The 24,257-nt window shown below is 37.3% G+C and overlaps 1 protein-coding gene across 4 annotated transcripts; it reads right to left on the reverse strand.

Annotated features, from left to right (window-relative positions):
• Nucleotides 1–18,768: 18,768 nt before the first annotated feature.
• Nucleotides 18,769–21,153, reverse strand: LOC127832288 (uncharacterized). Of its 4 annotated transcripts, none has more exons than XM_052357696.1 (3): nucleotides 21,039–21,128; nucleotides 20,634–20,737; nucleotides 18,769–20,104 (listed from the first exon to the last, which is right to left on the reverse strand). In XM_052357696.1, exons 2-3 carry the CDS (start codon nucleotides 20,639–20,641, stop codon nucleotides 19,189–19,191), a joined length of 924 nt encoding a protein of 307 aa, XP_052213656.1. In that variant the 5' UTR covers nucleotides 20,642–20,737; nucleotides 21,039–21,128; the 3' UTR covers nucleotides 18,769–19,188. The 4 variants fall into 4 exon arrangements, with proteins under 4 accessions (XP_052213656.1, XP_052213657.1, XP_052213655.1 ...); XM_052357697.1 differs by having other exon boundaries at nucleotides 20,634–20,860; XM_052357695.1 differs by having other exon boundaries at nucleotides 20,634–20,907; nucleotides 21,039–21,103.
• Between the last annotated feature and the right edge of the window lie 3,104 nt (nucleotides 21,154–24,257).

Here is a 24,257-nt window from a genome sequence, read left to right on the forward strand (position 1 = left end):
CATTTTTTCTATTTTTGGAAATGTTGTTTAGTAATACATTCTAATAAATGTGCTCTCATTCTTGGTATATCATATCTGATAATTGAAAAATCTACATCATAATTGTTGTGTAACACCTCAGTAAGATTTGCAATAGCAAAAACACCACAATCTGTGTTATTAGGTTGACGTTGTACGTCGGGTATTTGTACTTGTACACTGCGCTCTCCATTTTCATAGATTTGAGCGATTTGAATTGAAATACTACTGTTTAGAGTTCTTGGAGATTTTAAACTGTCCACCACAATAACATGTCCATCTTTCTGTGATTGGTATGATAATACCCAGTGATTACTGCCGTTGTAATGTATTTGGCCGGACGGGGGATTTTGTTTCGTTAAACGTTTATTTATATCCCAGGTACCTAAATCATGATTAAAGTACGGAGCAAGAAGTGTGTTCTGCATCCCACTGTCAAGCGCGAATTGTTCTTTTGGCATTTGCTGAGATTTGTTAATTATTGGGTCGTTCAGCCACCCAGATGGATTTTTAACTAGCTCTAAATCTATTGTAGATATATTTGCAATTTCTACATTATCGGCTTCCGCGTCATCAATGGTCATTTGATTAAAACACGTCTGTTCACTGGTAAATGAATCATCGCTGCTTATATTTAAATGGTTTTCTTCTTTGAGAACGTCTTCTGCAATTGAACTTAAATTGTTGTCAAACTTTATTTGTTTACAAGAAGTGAATGAATTGTTGGTGTTCCGGCTTCTTCTTTTAGACGTTGGTGTTTTTGGGGTTGATGCTATTAAATTGGCGAGCTTTTGTTTCAGCGATGTGTCGCATGATTTTCCAGTTGGTGTCAAGAGTATTGAATCGGGTGCTGGGTTAATTTCGAAGTCGGCCATTTTCGGTTTCTTTTGTCCCGTTTTTTTGGCAACACGCGGTTTGCTATTTCTTCGAAGAAGCGTGAGATTTTTAACCGTGCGTTTATCACAGATTCCATCAATATTCAGAGTCATTTTAACCGCTAGTAGGTGATAACAAAGTCCAGTTGACGGACAACTACATGTTTCTTTTGGCATGATTGTCACCAAACGTTTGGAGCCATGTATTCCCTCAACAATAAAGGTTTTCATGGATGGGATTAATTTTATTTTATCATTATTTATAATAAATTCCGCCAAAGCTTTTTGGGACATATTCTTTTCAATACCCTTCCTTTTCCCTAATTCCTTATCGTCAATAGAAGTAATGTTTTTATCTTTAATTATTTCCAAATTATTTTTTTTCTCCGTCGATGACATTTTCTCTTGTTATTAAATTTGTTTAAATCGGTTTATCAGTAATTTCACCTGATTTTTGGAAATGCTCTAGTGCTTCTTTCGCTTGTCTTAAAATATCATCCGGTGTACCGGATATGTGGGGTACATTAATTTCACTTCTGTCTAATCTGGCGTATTCACAGTCTTTTCTTAATTTAAAATTACCAAATCCTGCTCGACTACATTGTATGTCTGCATAAACTGATTTTTGACACATTAGTAAGTTTAAACATATTAAATCTACCGGTAGCTCTTTCCTGTGTTGTATTGCTTTTATCATATTATTAATTGATTCGGCGGGGTTACTGGTTATTCCTGAGTAGGGATCAACGACCAGAATTATTCAAAATGGTTTGATGCAAATGTCTGTCAAAATAGTTCTTAAATTCCTGGCTCCACTCTTGTTCTATTTTAGATTTATGGTCAGTGTAATCGTCTTCAGTTGCACATTTCATTAAGTCTTGCACATGTTTAGTGTACACGGAGAAATCATCACTTTTTGCATTAGTTTTTTAAGCCAAGTAGTTACGTCTGTTCGTATGTGATTCCAGCAGTGAATAATTTGCATGTTGGGTAGCGAATTCTGAATTGCTAATTTTATTCCGGCCTCGCGATCACAAATTAGCGGAAAATGTGTTCTTTTTAAATTTGGAATATGTTCCTTTATAACACTGAAAAACCTTTCATGGAATTTTGCGTCTCGCCGTTCGTGCATCATGAATGCTACGGGCACTATTTTATTGCCTTCAAACAAAATATGTTGATATGACAGAACACTAACAAACAAGTGCCCCATTTTATAAGTTGTGTCATAAAACATTTTTAGGGGTGTATCGGAGTCGAACATTAGTAATTCATTGAATTCTGTCAGTATTTCTTCCAACCCCGATATGCACACCAGGGATGGAAAGACGTTAATTTGTTTGTTAAAATTTTCTAATTCTATTGAAATTTCACAGAGATTATATATTTCGTCGTTGCTATAACGTTTTTCACTTCTACTTTTGTATAAATGATTTTTTACCTGGCGAACGTTTCTTGCTGTTTTTACACCAAAATCTGTACCTTTCTCAGCTTTGCATTTCAATTCTTTGTCTATAAAATTAGCACAAACTGTGACATCATCAGCACGTGACTTGATATGTTCAATAACAGAAGGATTTGTTCTTATAAACACCGTTTCCTTATTCTTAGAATTCCCATGTGCTAGTGGTGTATATATGGTGGGGTCTCCAAGGTAGTGTATAATTGCAAATTTTCCATTTTCTAAGCGTTCGTATATATGCTTTTGAAAAGATTTTGAATGTTGGTTTTCGACTAATTTAATTTTGAAAAATGACTTAAACATCGTTGGTTTTTTCTTTGGAACGCGTTTGCGACCATCATTTAACCACATATATTTGTCCACGCGAACGTCTTTTTTTATTGCTAATGAGTCTAAAGCTACCACATATATATCCCCACCACTTATGTTGAAAGGCAAGTCAGTTGATACCTTACCTTGCCCAGCCTCACAAGCACCCATTATCTCTTCAACACTCTGTGCAGACAATGGTTCCTTCTGGTTTGAATGTACTACTGCAGTACCGCCCCCACCGGACTGTCTTTTTCTACCGTGCGGAACTTTTGAAGCTTCTTCAATCCATCGGACTATCTCATCAAGTTCGAGATGAGTATATGGAGAAGCGTGCTGCTCGTGTCGCGTCTCACCACCACCACCACCACCATCACCCCTTCGACCACCAACCGTACTACCACCACCACCACCACCATCAACACCACCGCCACCACTACCACCATCACCCGCCACCACCACCACCACCCCTACCACCAACCACCACCACCACCAACCACCACCACCACCACCACCACCCACCACCACCACCACCACCACCACCACCCACCACCACCACCACCCACCACCACCACCACCACCATCACCACACCACCACCACCACCACCACCACCACCACCACCACCCCACCACAACCACCCCTACCACCATCACCCGCCACCCACCATCACCACCACCCTTACCACCACCACCCCCTACTACTACCACCAACCACCACCAACACCACCACCACCACCACCACCACCACAACCACCACCACCACCACACCACCACCACCACCACCACCACCACCACCACCACCACCACCACCACCACCACCCCACCACCACCACCACCCCTTCTACCACCACCCCTTCTACCACTACCCGTACTACCACCACCACCAACAACAACAACATCACCTCCACCACTACCACCATCACCGCCACCCCTACCACCATCACCGCCACCACCATCACCACACCTTACCACCACCACCCCTACTACTACCACCACCACCACCAACACCACCACCACCACCACCACCACCACACCACCACCACCACCACCACCACCACCACCACCACCACCACCACCACCACCACCACCACCACCACCACCACACCACCACCACCACCACCACCACCCCTTCTACCACCACCCCTTCTACCACTACCCGTACTACCACCACCACCAACAACAACAACATCACCGCCACCACTACCACCATCACCGCCACCACACCACCACCCCTACAACCACCACCACCACCACCACCTACCACAATCACCGCCACCACCACCACCACCACCCCTACCATCACCCCACCACCCCCACCACCCTTACTACCACCACCCCCAGCACTATAACAACCACCCCTACTACCACCACCACGACCACCAATACCACCCCTACTACCACCACCCCTACTACCACCACCCTTCTACCACCACCCGTACTACCACCACCACCACCAACAACAACACCACCGCCACCACTACCACCATCACCGCCACCACCACCACCACCCCTACCACCACCACCACCACCACCACCACCACCACCACCACCCCTATCACCATCACCGCCACCACCACCACCACCCCTACCATCACCACCACCACCCCACCACCCTTACTACCACCACCCCAACACTACCACAGCCACCCCTACTACCACCACCACCACCACCCCTACCATCACCCACCCCCACCCCCACCACCCTTACTACCACCCACCCCCAACATTACCACAACCACCCCTTCTACCACCACCCCTTCTACCACCACCCGTACTACCACCACCACAACCACCAACAACACCAGCGCCACCCCTACCACCACCACCGCCACCACCACCACTTCCACCACCCTTACTACCACTACCACCAACACTACCACCACCACCACCACCACCCCTACCACCACCAACACCACCACCACCAATACCACCCCTACTACCACCACCCCTATTACCAACACCACCACCATCAACACCACCGCCACCCCTACCACCACCACCGCCACCATCACCACTACCACCACCACCACCACCCCTACTATCACCACCACCACCAACCCTACCACCACCACCACCACTCCTACTACCACCATCCCTACTACCAACACCACCACCACCAACACCACCGCCACCCCTTCCACCACCACCGCCACTACCACTACCACCACCACTACCACCACCCCTTCTACCACCACCACCACCACCACCTCTACCACCACCACCACCACCACCCCTACTACCACCATACCTACTACCAACACCACCACCACCAACACCACCGCCACCCCTACCACCACCACCGCCACCACCACCACTACCACCACCGCCAACACCACAACAACCACCACCCCTACTACCACCACCACCAATACCACCCCTACTACCACCATCCCTACTACCAACACCACCACCACCAACACCACCGCCACCCCTACCACCACCACCGCCACCACCACCACCACCACCACTACCACTACAACCACCGCCAACACCACAACCACCACCACCACCACCACTACCACCGCCACCCCTACTACCACCACCACCACCACCACCATGTGACGTTATGGCCTGACCTGATAGAACATCACTGTAACGCCGGGGTCCATATTCGTATGTCGGTGTTGGATGTGTAGGCGCGGGACGGCTGGACTGAGTATCAGGCCCTGGGTAAGTCGGTCTAGTTGGTTTCGTTAGAACGTGACGGCTGTCTCTATGTTGCTTGCAACCGTGTTCGTACCATCTATGGTCAGATGCAGACCATCTCTGCTGAGGAGATAGACATTGTCTCCTGCAATGAGACCAAGCTAAGATTGTAAAAAAAATTAACAACTATTGTTTTTAGAGAAATGTATAGATAAACAATAATAAGAATAGCTGTTAAGTTTTTCTTCAAAATATAAAATATCGCAATGTTTACGAAACATCCATGTGTTACGAATTTGCGTTGTTCGTCATAATTAAAGATGATGGACATTTAAGTCGAGGTCGATATTCCATGATACCACCATAGTTATGTTGAATACATAATATATAATAACAGTGCCACAAGATTGATCACCAATGTCAACATCTATATTTTCCAATGTGTGTTAGCAAAATTGTTTTTGAATGTCAAAACATCCTGATATTGGCGGTATTCGAACCAATAACCTCCCGTTCTATATGCGACCTCTCAAACTCTGCCGCACGGAAGCTTGATGTAAGTAGGCCAATAGTTAACAAACTTTAAGAGAGCGTAAAACATTAGCCAATTTTTGCGTCTTTTCATATTACATATTCAGGGAAAATTGAAGTTACTTGCGGGCGAAAGAATAGTACTATCAAACTCAAATATCCAAAAGCATTATCGATAGTTAAACGTGTGGATCGATCTTACGGGTTCAAATAGTATAAGAAGATACAGTAAAACGTAAGTTTGTTTACCGAACATGGTGTGGAATTCCGGATGTTCAATGACACGAACCCACGGCACCTTGCTGGCAAACTCGCGTAGCAGCTTGTTGACAACGCCAGCATCGTAGTTCTAGTGTTCTAGGAAGTCTTGTCGATAACCGTTGCCTTTGAAGCGGTTCCGTGCCCTTAGGAGTAGTTCGGATATAAGGATAGTCGCGCTTGGTGTAGCGTTGTGTACCCCTTCACAGAGTGCCACGATGTCCTCGAAAACTCGAACTTGGGTCTTTGTGCCGATGTCGTTTGCACCGACGACGAAAACAACAACCTGTAAATATGGTTTAATGTACAATGAACGGGATTTGATGTGAAGAAAAAACAATATATTCATGTTCCGTTCATACAAGAGAAATTGAGAAAAATAAGATTCAGATGAGATGGGGACAAAGAAGGATGAAAATTCTTATCGCGCATGCATACGACCAGTTTCTTAGGTTTAAACTTAAATTGGTGGGGTCATCACAGGGGAGGGGCTCAGGCGGGCACAAATATTGACCAAGCGTGACCAAATGACCGTTACTTGGGCATTCATAACGTTGCATATAAGTGACACGAGTGTGGTCCTTTATGAAAATTTTGGTTTAGGGGACTCAGAAAATTTAGTTGAAAATCCTAACAAGTATTATTAAAGTACGGAATCCGGATACTGCTATTAATAATCTCGTCCTACTTTATATACGATTGTGATAAAACAAGTAATATCAAGAAACATGATAATTATAACGACGTTTCTATAGTGTGCGGTCATTTATTTTTCAATTACAAATGTTTCACTATGAGTTGTGTATTAGGCGGCAGCGAATCAACTGTGTATCTCATTTCTGGAGAAAATCCTATAATGAATTAATTGATAAGGATCTTGTGTATTCATTTTGGATACAATGTATTCATGGCTCAATTCTCACTATTACAGGTATGGCACACCGTACTGTATACGAATAAACAATGCATATTAAAAACTCCAAAAACAGAAACACAGTTGAAAGCGAGTTGATACGGATTTAACTGTATTATTCAGTATAATACTTACAAATACATGTATACACAATCAATTTTTGCAAAAGATGTTATTGAAATTCCGTAGTATGGTTCTGATATTCTAGATGTGGTCAGAAGATATGACCAAACATTTACAAGGGTATTTTAATGATATAATAGAATAACACTAACACATACAAGCGTGTTTTTTTTTACATTGCCTCGATCAAAATGCTCAACCTTATTCAACATATGAATAGTTTGTTGTTTTTTTTAACCAAAGAAACATACTTGCTTTATAAAATGAACACTTTTTCATATACGGAATACTGTATAAATACTGTATTTGACGGTAATAGCCGTTTTACTGAGACAGTGAATTGTTATCATGAATAACAATTTACACATAAGTATTAACCTTTGTATGGGGGAATTAGGTATTCAGATTCAGGAACAATTGGGGTTAATAGAATCAGATATTCCAAGGGCCATAACTTTCTAAATAATAGACAGTATATAACTTTCCGCAATTACGCACAACTGCATGTAGCCCTGAATAATGTCCATGAGTTGAAAGAAAATCAATTGAAATTGCAAGGAGATGCGTTCACACGAAATTATTCTTATTATGTGAGTTTTGGATAAAGATCAATTTTATCATGCAAAGCTAAGAACCAGGGTTCGTGCCGAACATAAAACTTTATCTTTATCCAAAACTCACATAATATTCCATTATCCTATTATTCCCTCCCTCTTTCCATGATTATTTATGAAATATCGCATTTTGTGACGATTTTGTTCTCGTGTAGTTGACAAAAACAGATCCTACAATTTTTGGATAAACCCAAACATGTTCTAAAAATAGTGATAGTTCATAGTTCAATTTTATACGATCGTTGTTATACTATCCATTTTCATCTGCTAATTGAAAAAAGGTAAATAGGTTTCCCAGATAAAAAGTAAAAATAAACTCAACATATCTCTATAAGAGGCGGAAAAGACCTAATAAAAAACAATTGCATAGGTCGGAAACATCATCAATGATACTTTACTTTGGCTCAAAATGCAAGAATCTGCGTTCAGTCAATGCCTGTCATAACGTGTTTGTTTGCAGATGGCGGCCACTGACATAGCCCACATGAGGCAGAGAAACCCTGGCCCCCACGCAGGCACAGTAAAGGCCAGGGTAATTACCACAAAGGGGCCATCCCCCTACACTAGCGGGGGAGACCAGCGCCAATCCTTGATTGTAGGACTGGCTGACATGACTGGGGCAGCAAAGGCTGTCAATTATGACAGTGCCCAGTTCCAGCGGTATCAAGCGGGGCAGTAAGTAGTGATCCGAAATTTCATCTTGAGAGCAGATGGGTCAGTAATTGTCACCCGGAATTCGAGAACATTCTCCACCTCCTCCATCGTTGCATCGGATGGATTCGCTTCTGCAGCCAGTGGTCTCGTTCACCCCCCGGAAGCCCCGTTCATGAGCCTGGAACAGGCAGCTGCCTCCCCTGCCAAGACAATGTTGTCTGTTAGGGGGCACATTGTGCAGGTTAGTGGATACTCTTTTGTCTTCGTGTACAAATGAATTTTTAACTGCAAAAGCATCATTTAATATAGTCAAGGAATACTCTCATTCATTGGGAAAGTGAAGTCAAGACCCTTACAGGCAGTATAATTTACTTAAAACTAACTTACAAGGGGTAGTTATAGAATGTTTTTTTTTCATATATATAACTACAATGCCCGCTCGTTCATGAGTTTTCTATAGGTATCATGATTTTTTTTTAAACAAATAAGTACTTTTTTTCAGTAAAATGCAACCGTACGTTTGTAATATGAATTCCCCACACTGATCCGACATTTTTCTAACACTTCAAATGTGCAATTGCTCTTTACTGAAAAAATACTTATTTGTTTTAAAAAAAAGCATGATACCAACAGAAAACTGTCACGAATGAGCATGCTCTCCACTTTATCCCATAAAATAATAGTGAAGTTTTTAAAAACACATCTTTAACAATGGTGCCTCGGTCGCGCTTTTATTGATCGTATTCTCCCAACACAGATCTTAAAAAGTCACGGTATAGGCACTGTGTTAAAAGAAAAAATAATGTTTCAAAGATTTTTTTTTATATTTCTATTTATATATATACTCATTGCTTGGGGGAACGGGGCAGTATATTTGCCTCAAACATGGATTGAAATATGCCCATGTTATTTAAGCAGAAATTTTCAAATGACATAATTACTTGTGTGGTCTCATTTTCTGCACACACGTTTCCAGAAAATGTCTATTTGTATATTGCTTCAATTTCTTATGAGCGCAACATGTGTCTGGTGCAACTCTTTCAATCATGAATAAGATCACAAACGGGAAATGCTAAGCAATTTAAAAACATACATGACATGATAAAGACTTAAGTTTTTGTATATCATTTGTTCACTTGTATAATAATTCTTGTTGTGTGCTATCTTTGTTTTCTTTCAGTTATTGTTACAAAATCTCCTCTTTACTTCCAAAATTGAGACCTTTTGCTTAAAAAGATTATCAGGTTGTGTCAAACACAGAGAGGTGCATTTACATGCTATAAACTTAGGAACCACATGCTAAGGCTCCCAACAGCTTTTAGTCTGTCTTTTTGAAGAGGCCTTAGGCCCCTCAATTTGCGTAAAAATGATTCGCAAACTCTTTTATATTGTGACAACATTCGTCGCAACTTTATAACAATTGGTAAATTCGTCTCCTTTAAAATTTGTATACTTCAAGGCAATAAAATCATATTTCATTGACTGCACACTGGAATTATACCAACACATAATCTTATTCCCCTGTGTTATTAAATTGAATTTTTCCAGAGGACATGGAAAGAGAGGTCATGGTTGGGAGTTCCCCGACAAGGGTTAAGGATATCACGATATCCGAAAATCGTCGGAGAGTGAAACTAACCCTCTGGCGAGAGGCTTGTGATATGCCCCACGGTCTGGGAACGTTCATCCAAGTCACAAATGCTGTGACCAACGTTCACAGAGGCGAAACTTCGCTGTCACTGACCTCAAGAAGCGTTATCCAGGTATGTAAGATTGCTATTATAAACTCTAACAAAAAAAATATACATTATTATTTTCCTTTTACATAGTGTTCAAACGGTTTTTTATTCAACACTGAATGCGCAAATCTGTTGCAAGTTGTGGAACTGACATGAACCTTTCATGCTTAAAAATCTTGAGTCAGTTTCAATTTACAATTGATAATTGTAACAGTATTGTCTGTCCTTAATACTATAATAAATGAAAAAAGATGACTTTACAGTTCGTTAATTAAATTATCAAACTTACTCACAGAATAATTTCTTCTTTACTCACTTTACGTCCTGCTTCTTGTCGGTAATACTTTCTTGTGCTAGATTTAGACATAAATGCTTTTCACATAATGCTGCTTAATGCATCTGGTTATCAGTAGTGAGTTATTTTCCATATTGAACTTTTATGTTTACACTTAACTACATTTATATATTGTCTTCAAAAATGCAAAAACATTTAACAGAAACTTACTTACATATAGCCGTGGCGAAACATAACATTTCAGTTGCCTGTGTGTTACTGCACACCGTCATTTGTTTTCATGAACTTACGCCCTGTCAAATTTTAATTATCTTTCAGTAAGGCACATTATAACATCGAGGGATTTGCATTAAAATGATTATTCCCTTCATACATTGTAGTAATAAAATTAATTATTCACCTATTTTGATGTACTTTCAGACTGCTGAGGCTCCTTTAGATAAAAGAATAGTAACCATTGAAGGCGTTGGGGGAGACCAGGAAACAAAAGAGCTCCTGGCCGATGATGGAGAATGCTACTTGGTAGCAACCGAGGTGTTAAGTGAGGCTCTTCCTGGCGAGGACATAGACACATTCATCGCCCAGAATGCTCCTGTCACCCTTCGTCTTTTCATGCGAGGGGCCACAGTTGAGCGGGTTCATGCAATGTGACTTGACATGTGTATTTTAGCTCACCTGAGCACAATGTGCTCATGGTGAGCTTTTGTTATCACCTTTTGTCCGTTGTCAACATTTGCCTTGATAACACTCTACAGGCCACATTTATTGATTGATCATCATAAAACTTGGTCAGAAAATTTGTCTCAATGCTATCTTGAACATGTAAAAAATGGTTGTGGTCTGTTGAAAAACATGGCCACCATGAAGCTTGGCATTCTACCTTATATGGCTATAGTAAAACGTCTTTAACAATCTAGAAGTTACACTTTCGGTCCAATCTTCATGAAACTTGGTCAGAACATGTGTTTGTATGATACCTGGAGTTGTTTTCAAGTATTGTTCCCGTCTGTTGAAAAACATGGCTTCTAGGGGGCTGGATTTGTTTCCTTATATGGCTATAGAAAGGCCTTGTAAACTATTTCGTTCATATTTTGGCCAAAGTTGTAAATGGTTTCAGAAACATCATACAAGTTGCTGAGAGCAGTACCATTAAGTCTCAGGCCTCTGACCCTCTTGTTTTTACTTGCATTTCCATCGTGTAAAAAACCATTTTCATGCTTTGAAAAAAAATATATCTAGTCATGTTCATTTCATTTTGGGTAAATAAAAGTTAATAAGTGTTTTTATTACTCATTTCATTTTTTACAGATATGTAAATAATGTTCTTTAATGTCTGCTTTAACCTCTATCACTTATGGACACTTATATTGTTTTAGTGTAGTGTTGATTGTTTTCATTACTTATGTTCATATTTACAGATATGCAAAAAAAAATTTGTTTATGTCTTCCCTACCTCTTTGTTACATGTACATTTTTACTTCACAAGCAGAATGTCATACGCTTTGCTTGTTTTCATGTGTTAAAGTGCACTCATTTTTCTGCTTGTTGTCATCTATAGCATTATGTAATTGGGTATGATTGTTTTTGCATTTTACATTAACTTCCCTATCAAAATCAGCTTGTCAGTATCTTTGTGTGCGCTCCATATGTTTTTACCCATTTCAGTCATTTTCCTGCAACACTACTCTATGGTTAAGACCTTGCAAGGTCAAATATTTTAGCATCTACTTTTCCATCCTGTTGTGTCTCTTATATTCGTTGCATCATTTCCATACATTTTGCTTACTTTCATTAAAGAAATCTAGTTAATGTTCAAAGTGCATAATTCAGTCAAGGCAGATAAAAATCAGCTCACATTTAAAGGTGAACAGTTAAACCTTTAATGTTTTCGTATCTGCTTCATATTCCTTATTCCAATCAATCTGTTTAAACAAAGGCATATTAATGTTCGCAGTATACTGTTGAAGAGAAATATTAGGATAATATTAATGCATACAACTTAACAATCATATATTCAGTAGTTCATACAGTACTACACTTGTTCAAATATATTTTATTGGATTGTTATGGTGCTATGTATGTGTATGTTCCTTGCAAAATATTGATGCATTGTTTAATTTTTGTTCTTCTATTATATTAAAATACATCATTTTTTGTATACATCATACGATATTCAATTTCTTGCAAGCGAATATACACCCATTGATGCTTTATCTATTATAAAGCATTTGTTCTCTAAATCTTACGATATAAATTAATTTCTAACAAGCAAATATACCCTTGTAAATCATCTATAATTTCTTTTCGCATAGTTGCTCGACTTATGGGTATGATTCATACTAATAAATATAAACAGAATATCACATTAATACCTTATACTCTGCTTTCATGTCACAATATTTAATATTCATTAAGGACACAGATCCCTACTTTTCTATTATGACCGATATATATATTATGCACATAACAACTGCTTTCCTTTCATGTTCAGCTATTTAAATTTCCACAAATTTTAACTTCCTTACCATTATTTAACAATTATTTAAGAACTATTATCTTCATTCAAATTACAATAATAAATCTCACTACAACAAATGTAATTAACTGCATGTTTTTTTAAACAGTAAACACTCTCAATGATGGAACTTTGATCAATTGTATATATATATATATATATATATATATATATATATATATATATATATATATATATATATATATATATATATATAATATTCACAGTAAAAATGTGTATCTGTTTAAATCCAACATAAATTAGAACGCGTATCTTTTCATTGTTGTTTTGCTATGTATGCTTACAATTTCATGTACATTAATGTCAAACAAGGAAGGCTGTAAAATGTTACACATTGCCAAATGCTTCCATTTAGCATAATCTTACCTAAGTATGATCTCCTCATTGTTTGCTCCTCATTTCATTTTTCAATGTTTAACATAGTGTTTGTAAATGCATGTATATATATTTGCGTACCTTTATATGTCCCCCACTATAGTAGTGAGGGACATATTGTTTTTGCTCTGTCTGTTGGTTGGTTGGTCTGTTGGTTGGTTGGTTGGTTTGCGCCAACTTTAACATTTTGCAATAACTTTTGCTATATTGAAGATAGCTACTTCATATTTGGCATGCATGTGTATCTCATGGAGCTGCACATTTTGAGTGGTGAAAGGTCAAGGTCATCCTTCAAGATCAGAGGTCAAATATATGTGGCCAAAATCGCTCATTTTATGAATTCTTTTGCAATATTGAAGATAGCAACTTCATATTTGGCATGCATGTGTATCTCATGGAGCTGCACATTCTGATTGGTGCAAGGTCAAGATCATCCTTCAAGGTCAGAGGTCAAATATATGTGGCCCAAATCGCTTATTTTATAAATACTTTTGCAATATTGAAGATAGCAACTTGATATTTGGCATGCATGTGTATCTCATGGAGCTGCACATTTTGAGTGGTGAAAGGTCAAGGTCATCCTTCAAGGTCAGAGGTCAAATATATGTGGCCAAAATCGCTTATTTTACGAATACTTTTGCAATATTGAAGATAGCAACTTGATATTTGGCATGCATGTGTATCTCATAGAGCTGCACATTTTGAGTGGTAAAAGGTCAAGGTCATCCTTCAAGGTCAAATATATGGGTCAAAATTGCTCATGCAATGTCACTTCTGCAATATTGAAGCTAGCAATTTTATATTTGAAATGCGTATGTATCTCAAGGAGCTGCACATTTTGAGTGGTGAAGGGTCAAGGTCAAGGCCATCCTTCACGGTCAAACGTCATATAGGGGGACATTGTGTTTCACAAACACATCTTGTTTCATCTTCACGTTCTTCTTTCACTTATTAGTATTTCTTTTGAAAACGTAAAAATATACAAACTGCTTCATTCTATTGAGGGTGTGATTACTTATCCTTTAAGTACATTTTATCATTTTCGTTACATAAGAAGTTTCACTTTTTACCTTGTCATAATGATTATTTAGTACTTACATTATGATTCTTCTTATACATCAGTTACAAAAACTTAGCACTGTGTTTATACAATCGAATATCAAATATGCTCATTTTGTGGTATTTTCCCAACACCATATATATCAATAGTTGCATTACATCTGTTCTATTACATATTTCGTTAATGACATGCTTGTAATACATCTCGTTTTAAATGCATTTTTTTTTACTGCTGGTTTCAAAATAAATATTTTACAACTTCATTTCTTGTTTCTGTTATTTTCACATATACATATATCGTATTTTTTTTTGATAAAAAAATGTTGTTTTATAACATATTGATAGTGTTAAAGTGACTAAGCCACACGCCCAGCACCTGTGGTTTCGTTTATGCAATCTTGCAAATCTTTATTGAAGCAACAACAAACGATGTACCAACCCATGCGATACACGAAAAAATCTTGTCGAACACAAGGTCCCATAACTTACAAAATTTGTCGAACCTATCCAGATCATATCGCACCTCATTCTTCTTTAACCATTGAATACAAAATACTGTACAGTTTATTATCCCCCGCGAAAGGCGGATGGATATTGTTTTGGCGTTGTCCGTCCGTCCAGCACGTTAGTGTCCGGAGCCATATCTTGCAAGTGCTTCGGCGGATTTCATTGAAACTTGGTATGAGTATATATATGGATAAGAGGATGATGCATGCCAAATGGCATTGTACACCATCTATTAATAACAGAGTTATGACCCTTTGTATTTTGAAAAAAATGCTTTTTCAGGTGACAAAGCTCTAAATTGGGGGGGGGGGATATCAGTTCAACGATTTCGCTGGTTTTCATTATTATGACGTTTAATAATGACGTTCACAATGTTCATAAAATCTAGACACAGGACAGACAAAGGTAGTGTAGTTCCCCGCTTTAAATTTGCGATCATCACAACGCTCGAAACCAGTTACATTCAATTCAACTACCTATTGATGTGTCGCATACGTCGCGAAACAATGTGCAATCTTTAACTGGTTCTAAGAATCGCGCTTGGAGCTTGTTACGTCACCATCAAAGACAACCAGTTGACATTAATGAAATTAATTTGACGTCAGTCATATCTTTAGCAAGAATATTACTTTTGATCATTATTTTAATCAATGCAATTGAGTGATCTGGGAAAAATAATGTCAGTTTAAAACTTACAAACTTCATCTTTTTGTATTAAAAATGTATAATATAATGTGTCTGTAAATGTTATATGGATCAGGAATTTTATATTATTATTTTTTGCACTGCTTGTGTCTTTCCAAATAGTGGTAATACCGTTTTTTTTTCACTTTAATGATTATGAACTAGTACTATTTACATCAAGATTAATTAAATTTAAAGCTTCATAAAAATATATTGATCCTAGAAACACGCCGGGTATGCGAATACTTCGTTTACGGATGGCACTTCACTAACAGAGAACAACAAACGCCACGCGCTAGAGGTAAGTTCCTCTGTTTTATTTAAAGTTATATCCTAAAGATTAGTTTTTAAGACAAGACACATGGTCGAGTTGATAAATGGTGTATCCTTTTGTATTGGGAATACACAATTTCACGGAAGAATGGAACAGTTTTGCCCAAAAAATAGAAAATTTGATCGGAAAACAGCATAAACTGGATGAACAGTAAACATTTTAACAAAATAAAACTACTTAGAATTATTACAAGAATTTTTTTGCTATTCCAGCATGTAGAGTAATCACTGTTCTTCAAATACTGAAATTTTGATAGCATTCAATGAAATATAAACAAAGATAGTACATTTTGTAATAGGTGGCATACATAAAGTTGCAGCCACTTTGTTTACCGATAAAGGGCACTTCAGATTACGGAGACTTTCAACAAAGCGGGCACTCTAATAACTGAGTTTTATCTTCTACTTCAAATGCATTTATTTATATTATGGCTATTCATACGAAACATTTTTAAAATATATTTTTCAAAAATCACATGACTATTAATTTATACTATGTTTATTATAATTGCAATTTTCAAATAAGATAATATTTATTATTAAATAAATGTGTACGGATAATGCGAATCAACACAATCGTGTTTAATTTTACTTATAGCAGGGCTCTAGATAACGGTAGTGAAGGGGTCTTTATGACGCAAATACACATTTGTTCTTCATAAAATCCTGTCGGTTGTGCTTATTTGAATCGCATCATCAAGACGATACTTATGCGTAGCAACAAAATTAAAAAGAGAATGGTAAAACTCCCTGTATTTTTGAGCCCTGCTTATAGGGAGCACTTCCCTTTACGCAACGCTAACGTTTGCTCGAAGTGCGATTCACCTGACCCTAAATCACTGTATTGGTTGAGTTTAAAGAATCACGGTTAAAATTAAATCGTAAAATCAACTGATTCTGGAAAAAAGGAATGCGTACATAAAATGTTTAAATGTCATATTATGGAGTCAGTACTTAGTATACCCACACAAACGAAGTTTAGGGTGCTATATTGGATAGAACTTCATATGCAGCATGTGTTGTGTTTATATTAAAACAAAGACGGATATGCATAATTTTTACACCACTATCGTGTGATTAAATCAACCCCGCCCGTTCTTTTATTGCTATTTTCGTTTATTGGCATTGAGCCAAAAAGTTCCAATAGAATTTCGAACCTGCATCGCTGCTGATATTAATCTCCGAGAGGCAGTTTAAGCAGAGTGATTATTCATGACATGCTATCTAATATAAAAGAAAATAGCCTTAGTACCTTCATTTGGACATAAAGATAAATGCTTTAGATCAACCGCTTAGAACGTAATTTAAAATATATGGTCATATAGATTTTACTCATTAGACATATCCAATTTGTTTAACATTTATCTTTCACATTTATACCAAATCATAATCATATTTCAAAGGGATAAGAACATGCTTCGGTTATTCGTTTTTTATTTGCGTACTAAGTACGTACATTTTTATTTATTGCCTGCTTACTTTAACAGTATTCCACAGCGAATTCTGCATTTTTGATTCAAAAAATACGAGTGTGTTATATCTGGAAAAAAGTGTCTAGATGTCAGGAAACGAAGTGCCATTGTTTTTTAGATGATCGGCAAACGAAGTGCAGATGAAAAATGTGCATGCGACTCTTAAAACATTTGAATTTTCTCAAATACATTAGTAAACTAAAATGTAACATGTTGTAACATTACTGGATATATTGATCTTTTATTTCGAATAGTAAGCACGTTCTTGATTTATTTCCAAGTATGTTTATTTTGTTTAAATATGTACTGATCATTCAATTCATGCTGATTATCGATGAAATTTTATCTTTTTTTTTTTTTAATAATTCACCGTTTTTCCGCGAATTTCTTTCTTCGCAATACGAAGTGCTATACCATTAATCACCCAAACAATGTTCTGTGTCTAAAAACCAAATAAACAGAACATAAATACAAAAAAGCTAAAGAACTCACCTCTCGCGCGTGGCGTTTGTTGTTCTCTGTAAGTGAAGTGCCATCCGTAAACGAAGTATTCGCATACCCGGCGTGAGAAATGAACATTTTTTCTTGTCTTGTGTGGGATATAACAATGTTATTTATTAATGTACTGTTTAACTATGACAATTATATCAGTTATTGTCTCTTCAGTGCGAGACAAAGCTTCATTAAGATGAAATAGTTCAATAATAAGTGATGTGTGTGTTGTTTGTTTTTTTAAATAAATTTATATGCTAATAATAACAGTTATTTAAAAATGCCTATTTATTGAAGACCAATGTGCTGAATAAAGTTTGTGTTATATGTTTTTTGTTTTGTTTCATTCAGTTTTTCAGTCATCCCATTCTTTTATTATAAAAATGTTGTATGTTTCCATTAACCTGACCTGCCTTTATGTTGTGTGTGCAGACCATTTTAAACGCTAGCAATTTTTAACCCTTTCCCACTCAGAAGTGAAACAGAAGTGAAATGGGCTATGTGCAAACAGCATAAAACCAAAACAGCTTGCGAGTAACTCGCAGTCTGTTCAGGTTTTATGCTGTTTGCTGCTCAACAGTATTTCAGGGTTGGATAAGAAGCCTTAAAAACTTGAAGAATCTAGTAAGAAAGGTTTTTAATTAAATATAACACTGTAAGTAACTGCAAATGCGTGAAATGCGTCATAAATCAAAAGGGGTAGGAATATGTTTTTATCAAATCATCACCATCATCATTGTGTATCATAATCATTTACATGTATCATAATTACCCCCATTACAGTATACATCATCGCAATGTATAAATAATCATCACCACCATAAGCATCATTCTTGTTATTCTTTGAACACAAGTTGAAAAAAACAACAGCAATTAACTTTTTAATTCTATTACTTCTTAACATCAAACAACAAGTTTGTGTAGATGTTGTGTAGATGACAACTAAAAACAGTCTCTATTACTCAGATTTCAATATAGGTGTTTGGAAGTTTGTCAGGTATGCACATGTTTTAAATATGTCCTCCGCAACCATGTGCAGAGTAATTGGCATTGTTCCACACAATATGGAAAATGTCTTTATTCGCTGTATTGCTCGCTCCACATGAATACGAACTTCTGCAATTCGCCGTGTCTCCTCCACCTGTTCAGGAGTCAATTGGTAACTTCCACTGCGGAATGGTGGCATGTTCAGATGAGCACCTAGTTTAGACAGCTGTGCCTGAATGTCAAAACCACGATCTGCCATTATATTGTCACCTACTTCAATCAGTTTCAAAAGTCCACTATGCTTTACTATAAATTTATCTTACGCAGACCCACCAAACAATGAGGAAATAAATACAACAGTTCCATCAGGTCTGGTGTGATTCCTACCAAAATTTTATGTGTGTTTCTATGCTTGTAGTTGGACCAGGTTTGACGCTGTGCTTTCAGAGCAGATGGTTTTTGAACAAATATTTCTGTACAGTCAATAATTAATCTGGTGTTTGGGTATTTGGAAAATGAAGAAGGCACATTCCTTTGAACCTGTTCAGCGGAAGGGTACGGGAAAAGGTCTTCAAGTTCCAGGCGTAAAAATCGACACCATGTGTTGAAAACTGATGATATTGTTCCAACAGAGACCCCAAACCGGTCAGATAAATCTTCAACTGACAGATTGAGCCGGAGTCTAACCAAAGTCATGAAGAACTGTTCTTCAAGAGACAGTTTTGTGCCCCCTAGTCTCGAATGAGTTTTTGTCATGCTTTTGCCTCGCCAATAAGTCAAATTTAGTGCCTTTGGTTGTAAATAATTAAACAGTGCATTATAAGTCTCTAAATTTGGAAGTCCAGTGTAAAACTGGACCTGGTCATTGGAATGAAGCATATTTGAAGATGAGAACACTCTCCTCTTCAGTTCAGTGCGTTCCTTGGACAGGTCTGTCACTTTATCCTTTAAAGTTTTTATGATTTTCATCTGGTTTTTCTGTTTGATTTCAGTCAAATTCTTACACATGATATCACCATCAAAAGAGTCAATCTGAACTGTCTTATCACATTTTGCATTTAAGTCTGTCTGGACATAAGTCTCTGTTATAGGACGTGCCTTAAAGATGTGTTCATCCTGGCAGTATGACTGATCTTTGGTCTGGACACTGGTTGATGTTGAAGCTAACCGAGGCTGACTAGGACACTGCTTTTGCATATACATGGTCTTCATACTTGGGTACCTGAAACAGAAAAAAATGCATATTTATCTGATTGGTTCATTTAAATATGTTTAAAATTAGCCATACATACATAATTCATTGTTGCGAAGCTCCTTGACAGAACATAAGAAAATCAATTGTAATCCAAACCCACAAAGCAAATAAACAGTTATAGTCTACAGCTTCTTATGAAGTTATTTTTAAAAAAGATTAACCCATTTCTGCCTAGCGTCTAGAAAAAAGGACTTTGCAAACAGCGCAGACCCAGATGAGACGCCGCATGATGCGGCGTCTCATCAGGGTCTGCACTGTTTGCTGAAAGGAATTTCTGTAAGAAATATTCTAAATATTGAAATAAATATACTAGACATCCCTAATTTTGGAAATAAATTGATCCAATCTAGAAGGACGGGAGAGTCCTCGAGGCTTAAATGTGTTAAGAAATGTGGAGCTTTTCAGAGGTTTCATCTTATTTTATTATACGGACAGGACGCTGTGGGACATGTGCATAACTTCTACAGTTCCATTCATTCAACAACAAACAACTAACCGATGCATCGTTTGTTTCTAGCCCCCGAACAACAAATTCGTAGTCGCTCTGGCTTTGTGTTGCTGGCAACCCAACCTCTACTTCCATATGCACATCGTCAATATCTGGCTCACATAAGATCAGTTTTTTACAAGCACAATATTTGTTTGAAGCTTTCTTCCGGTTAATTGCATTCTGCACCGCATCACTGTATGACTTTGCCATCTGACTGGTTGTTGTAGCTCGTTCTACCACAGGGGTCAATGATATAGGCCTTGGTAGTTCTTCTTAAATGCTTTTATGAGTACATACGTACAGCTCATAGTTCTTCTTGTTAAAATTAAATTCAATGTAAAAAAATTATGTCTCACATATGTACATAAAATCGAGTTAAATCAACCTAATACATTGTTACAAACACAATACCTGTTGCAATCGACATCAATGTGCGTGTATTTTGTTGAGAAATGCTCAAAACATAAACTTGATAACAAATCGTTCATGGCGGAAGTTGTGAATTGTCGATTTGAACAAAGCAAAAGAAAAGGTTACACTGCACAAATTGTTTTAACTGTAGTATCTGACGATGTCTTGTGGTAGCAATTGAAATTGTATTGCGCCGCATAACAGTGTAGTTTGAATTATGACACATTCTTATTACTGTATTCTCGCTGCGATCGGATTAGTGGCAGAGTCCGTGCTTTTAGATACGGCATTGTATAAACAGTTATTGCGCTGTATGCTAATTGAACTGAAAATCCGGAAAAAATCTGGATGTAGTGTCGGGTGTTCTTACATGCTTAGCAAGTCTACCGCCCTGTTATGTACTCTGCGGTGCATTGACAAAGGGGTTAACACGTGCGAATGTCTTTGATAAGGCAATAGGCCATTTCAGAGCTGATGAGGGTACTGATTATCGAAGGGTAGATAAAGCTATTACTGAAAGGGGTTGCCTAGAGATAAGGCTGTAGTATGGAATACTTAATAAATATTTTATTTTTTCATGCTATACAATTTAGTACTTAATTAATTAACGGAATGAAATAAATATTAGTATAAACGTATATAGATGTATGTCTACTTATGTACATATTGTAAAGCTTGATACTGTGTGTGATTATGAAATAAATATTAAAATAACAGTGTATAGATGTATGTCTCCTAGTGTACATATTGTAAAGCTTTGATAATGTGTGTAAATATTGAAATACATATTAAAATAAAAGCATATAGAACCCGTCCCTTGCCGTTGTCTATCCGTATGATCGTTCGTTAGTGGGAGACAGTTGACTGAGAGAGACGTTTAAGAGTGTTGAGTGCTTAAGGCTGTCTGTAGTAAAGACTTTGTTGACTAAAGAGATGGGTGAAAGTGTGTTATGCCTTAGGGAAGGTTGCGTTTTAAAGAATTGTTTTGTATGTGAGTGTGATCTTTGTCAGCGTTGTTCCAGTTGCTGTGCAATTAAAATGTTATGATAAACAAACAAGAATAACAAGCGAATAATATATATATACTGGCATTTCCCCAGGAATTTGGTCAGGCACTGCGACAGGCGGTTGGTGTCGAATTCTTTATATACTTTCTAAATGTTATAAATCAAAATCCACACTACTTTGGAGCTACCAAATCACAACATTTCTTTTAATATTTATGTATTTGTCCTCAGTTAATTTCATTTAAGTCATATATTATAATATTAAATAACAACCAAAATAAACAGAAAGCAAAAATAATATTGAAAAACTTTCTGTGACCCATGGAAAATCTTGCTTCCAACTACTGGTCGTTTATTAGATTGTATTCTGTCATGCACAAAGACTAAAGAAAAATGTGTTGCAGGTATATAGCGAATTTCGTTAATATGAAAGAAACTATATATCTATTGGATCTGAATATATTAAATATTGGTACTGTTAAGCTATAGTCGGCGTTAAGAAAATAATTTGAACACATTTTAAAGTCTCTATAAAGCTCAAAATCAACGAAAATTTCGTTAAGTTTTTCGTAAAATAAAGTTAACACCTTAACAATCAGTGTTCCTTAAAGCAATATCCAAAATTTCAACGCTAGATGTGATATGATTATATAGATTTTTGTAGAACTGATACAAAATGCTCGTGTTTATTTATTTGTGGCCACAATTAATTCCCGCGAATATATCTATTCATACGACACTTGAACACCATTTTAGTGTACATGTGTCGTATGAATAGATATGCAAAACAATAATGAAAACGAGCATTTTGTATCTACAAACATCTATTTTACCAGTCCACATCTGGCGTTGAACTTTCGGCAAATGCCATAAAGAACACTGATTTTTAATTGGTTAAGTTTATTTTACGAACATTTGTATGAAATGTTCTATGATTTTGAGTAGTAATGTTACTGTAAATGGTCGAGAGCAATCAAATAAGACGTTTGATTCCAATTAATTGTATTTATAACTTAAATTACGCACAACCGCAACACACATCAGTTACGGTTTGTTTTTGAAGCAAGTTTTTTATACTTTTTATTTTCTGCAATAGTCGTAAAAAATTAAAATATTTAAAAGATCACTGTGGCGTAGTGGATATGGTGTCCACCTAGAGATCGGGAAGTCACGGGTTAAAACCCCACTGTGAGCGTTCCTTCGATCTCCCCCAAAAGACACCAAGTACTGGTTCTAGTCCCAGGAAACGGACTCAAGAGCGTTTATATAAGCCTACGGCTTTCGATGCAATCGAGCTACAATAAATAGGTTTAAACTATTAAAATAGAACAAACAAACAATTTGAGCATATCTTTAATTGCTCTTACTCCACATGTACCGGTAATAATAGATCCTTATCGGCCATTATTAGGGACAAACACCATAATTGATCCCCATGAACGACCCGTAAATCGCTCATACATGTTATCTAAGCCCCTTATGCACAAACCGCTGATAAGAGCGTGCATGTTTTGATTGAACATTAGCCGAAAGCAGACAGCAAGCGCTTGTGAGAATTTCAAGCTCGCATTTTAGACCGCTGGGCTAAAATCGCCTGGGGAAATCACAATTCGTATAATCCATGCATTACACTTTTGTTATTTTCTATTTTGTATATGGCTTAAAGCAATTGTATGCTTTAGAGCTAATACATGTTGCTGCTGTAGATGTTGTATTATAATTCCCTTACGGCAGATCTGACCGCTATTCATATACAATTAACATAAGTATTAAGTAAAATTTGAACAAATTATATATAAAATTTCTGTCCATTTAAAACAAATATTTAATATTTGAAAATAACCTTTCTTAAAAACATAAATTGTATGTTCGGAGAAAAGCATAGGTAAACCGTTTATTGGTACATGTTGTTGTAAACACACCGCGTGCGTTCCTTTAATTTTTCTTTTGGTTAATAAAAACTGTTCCATATGCAAACAAGTTGACATTTACATTTACGATTGACGTGTTTGAAACTTTGTTTAAAATCTTTCTTCTGCGAGCACACCATATCATGTAAGATATCTTAATTTGCTCATTATAGATATATTGACGATCTATTTGTGTTTATTCATGCCAGAAAATAGTTTATGTTGCTAATTTTACCAATAAATGTCCGCTCGGATTTCAGGCGGTGATTTTGCTATGGTAAATCGCGAAACCAGTTGCAACT

Source organism: Dreissena polymorpha, chromosome 5 (assembly GCF_020536995.1).
Source record: "Dreissena polymorpha isolate Duluth1 chromosome 5, UMN_Dpol_1.0, whole genome shotgun sequence".
In the NCBI taxonomy this organism is placed as follows: Eukaryota; Metazoa; Mollusca; class Bivalvia; order Myida; family Dreissenidae; genus Dreissena; species Dreissena polymorpha.

What these genes read in the sequence shown, in the direction of transcription:
- LOC127832288 (XM_052357694.1), bottom strand. Translation starts at nt 21,115, where the DNA reads ATGAACGATTTGTTATCAAGTTTATGTTTTGAGCATTTCTCAACAAAA. An exon ending in ATTGATGTCGATTGCAACAG is followed by an intron (nt 20,105 to 21,038) that starts GTATTGTGTTTG and finishes TTTCTGTTTCAG; the next exon opens with GTACCCAAGTATGAAGACCA.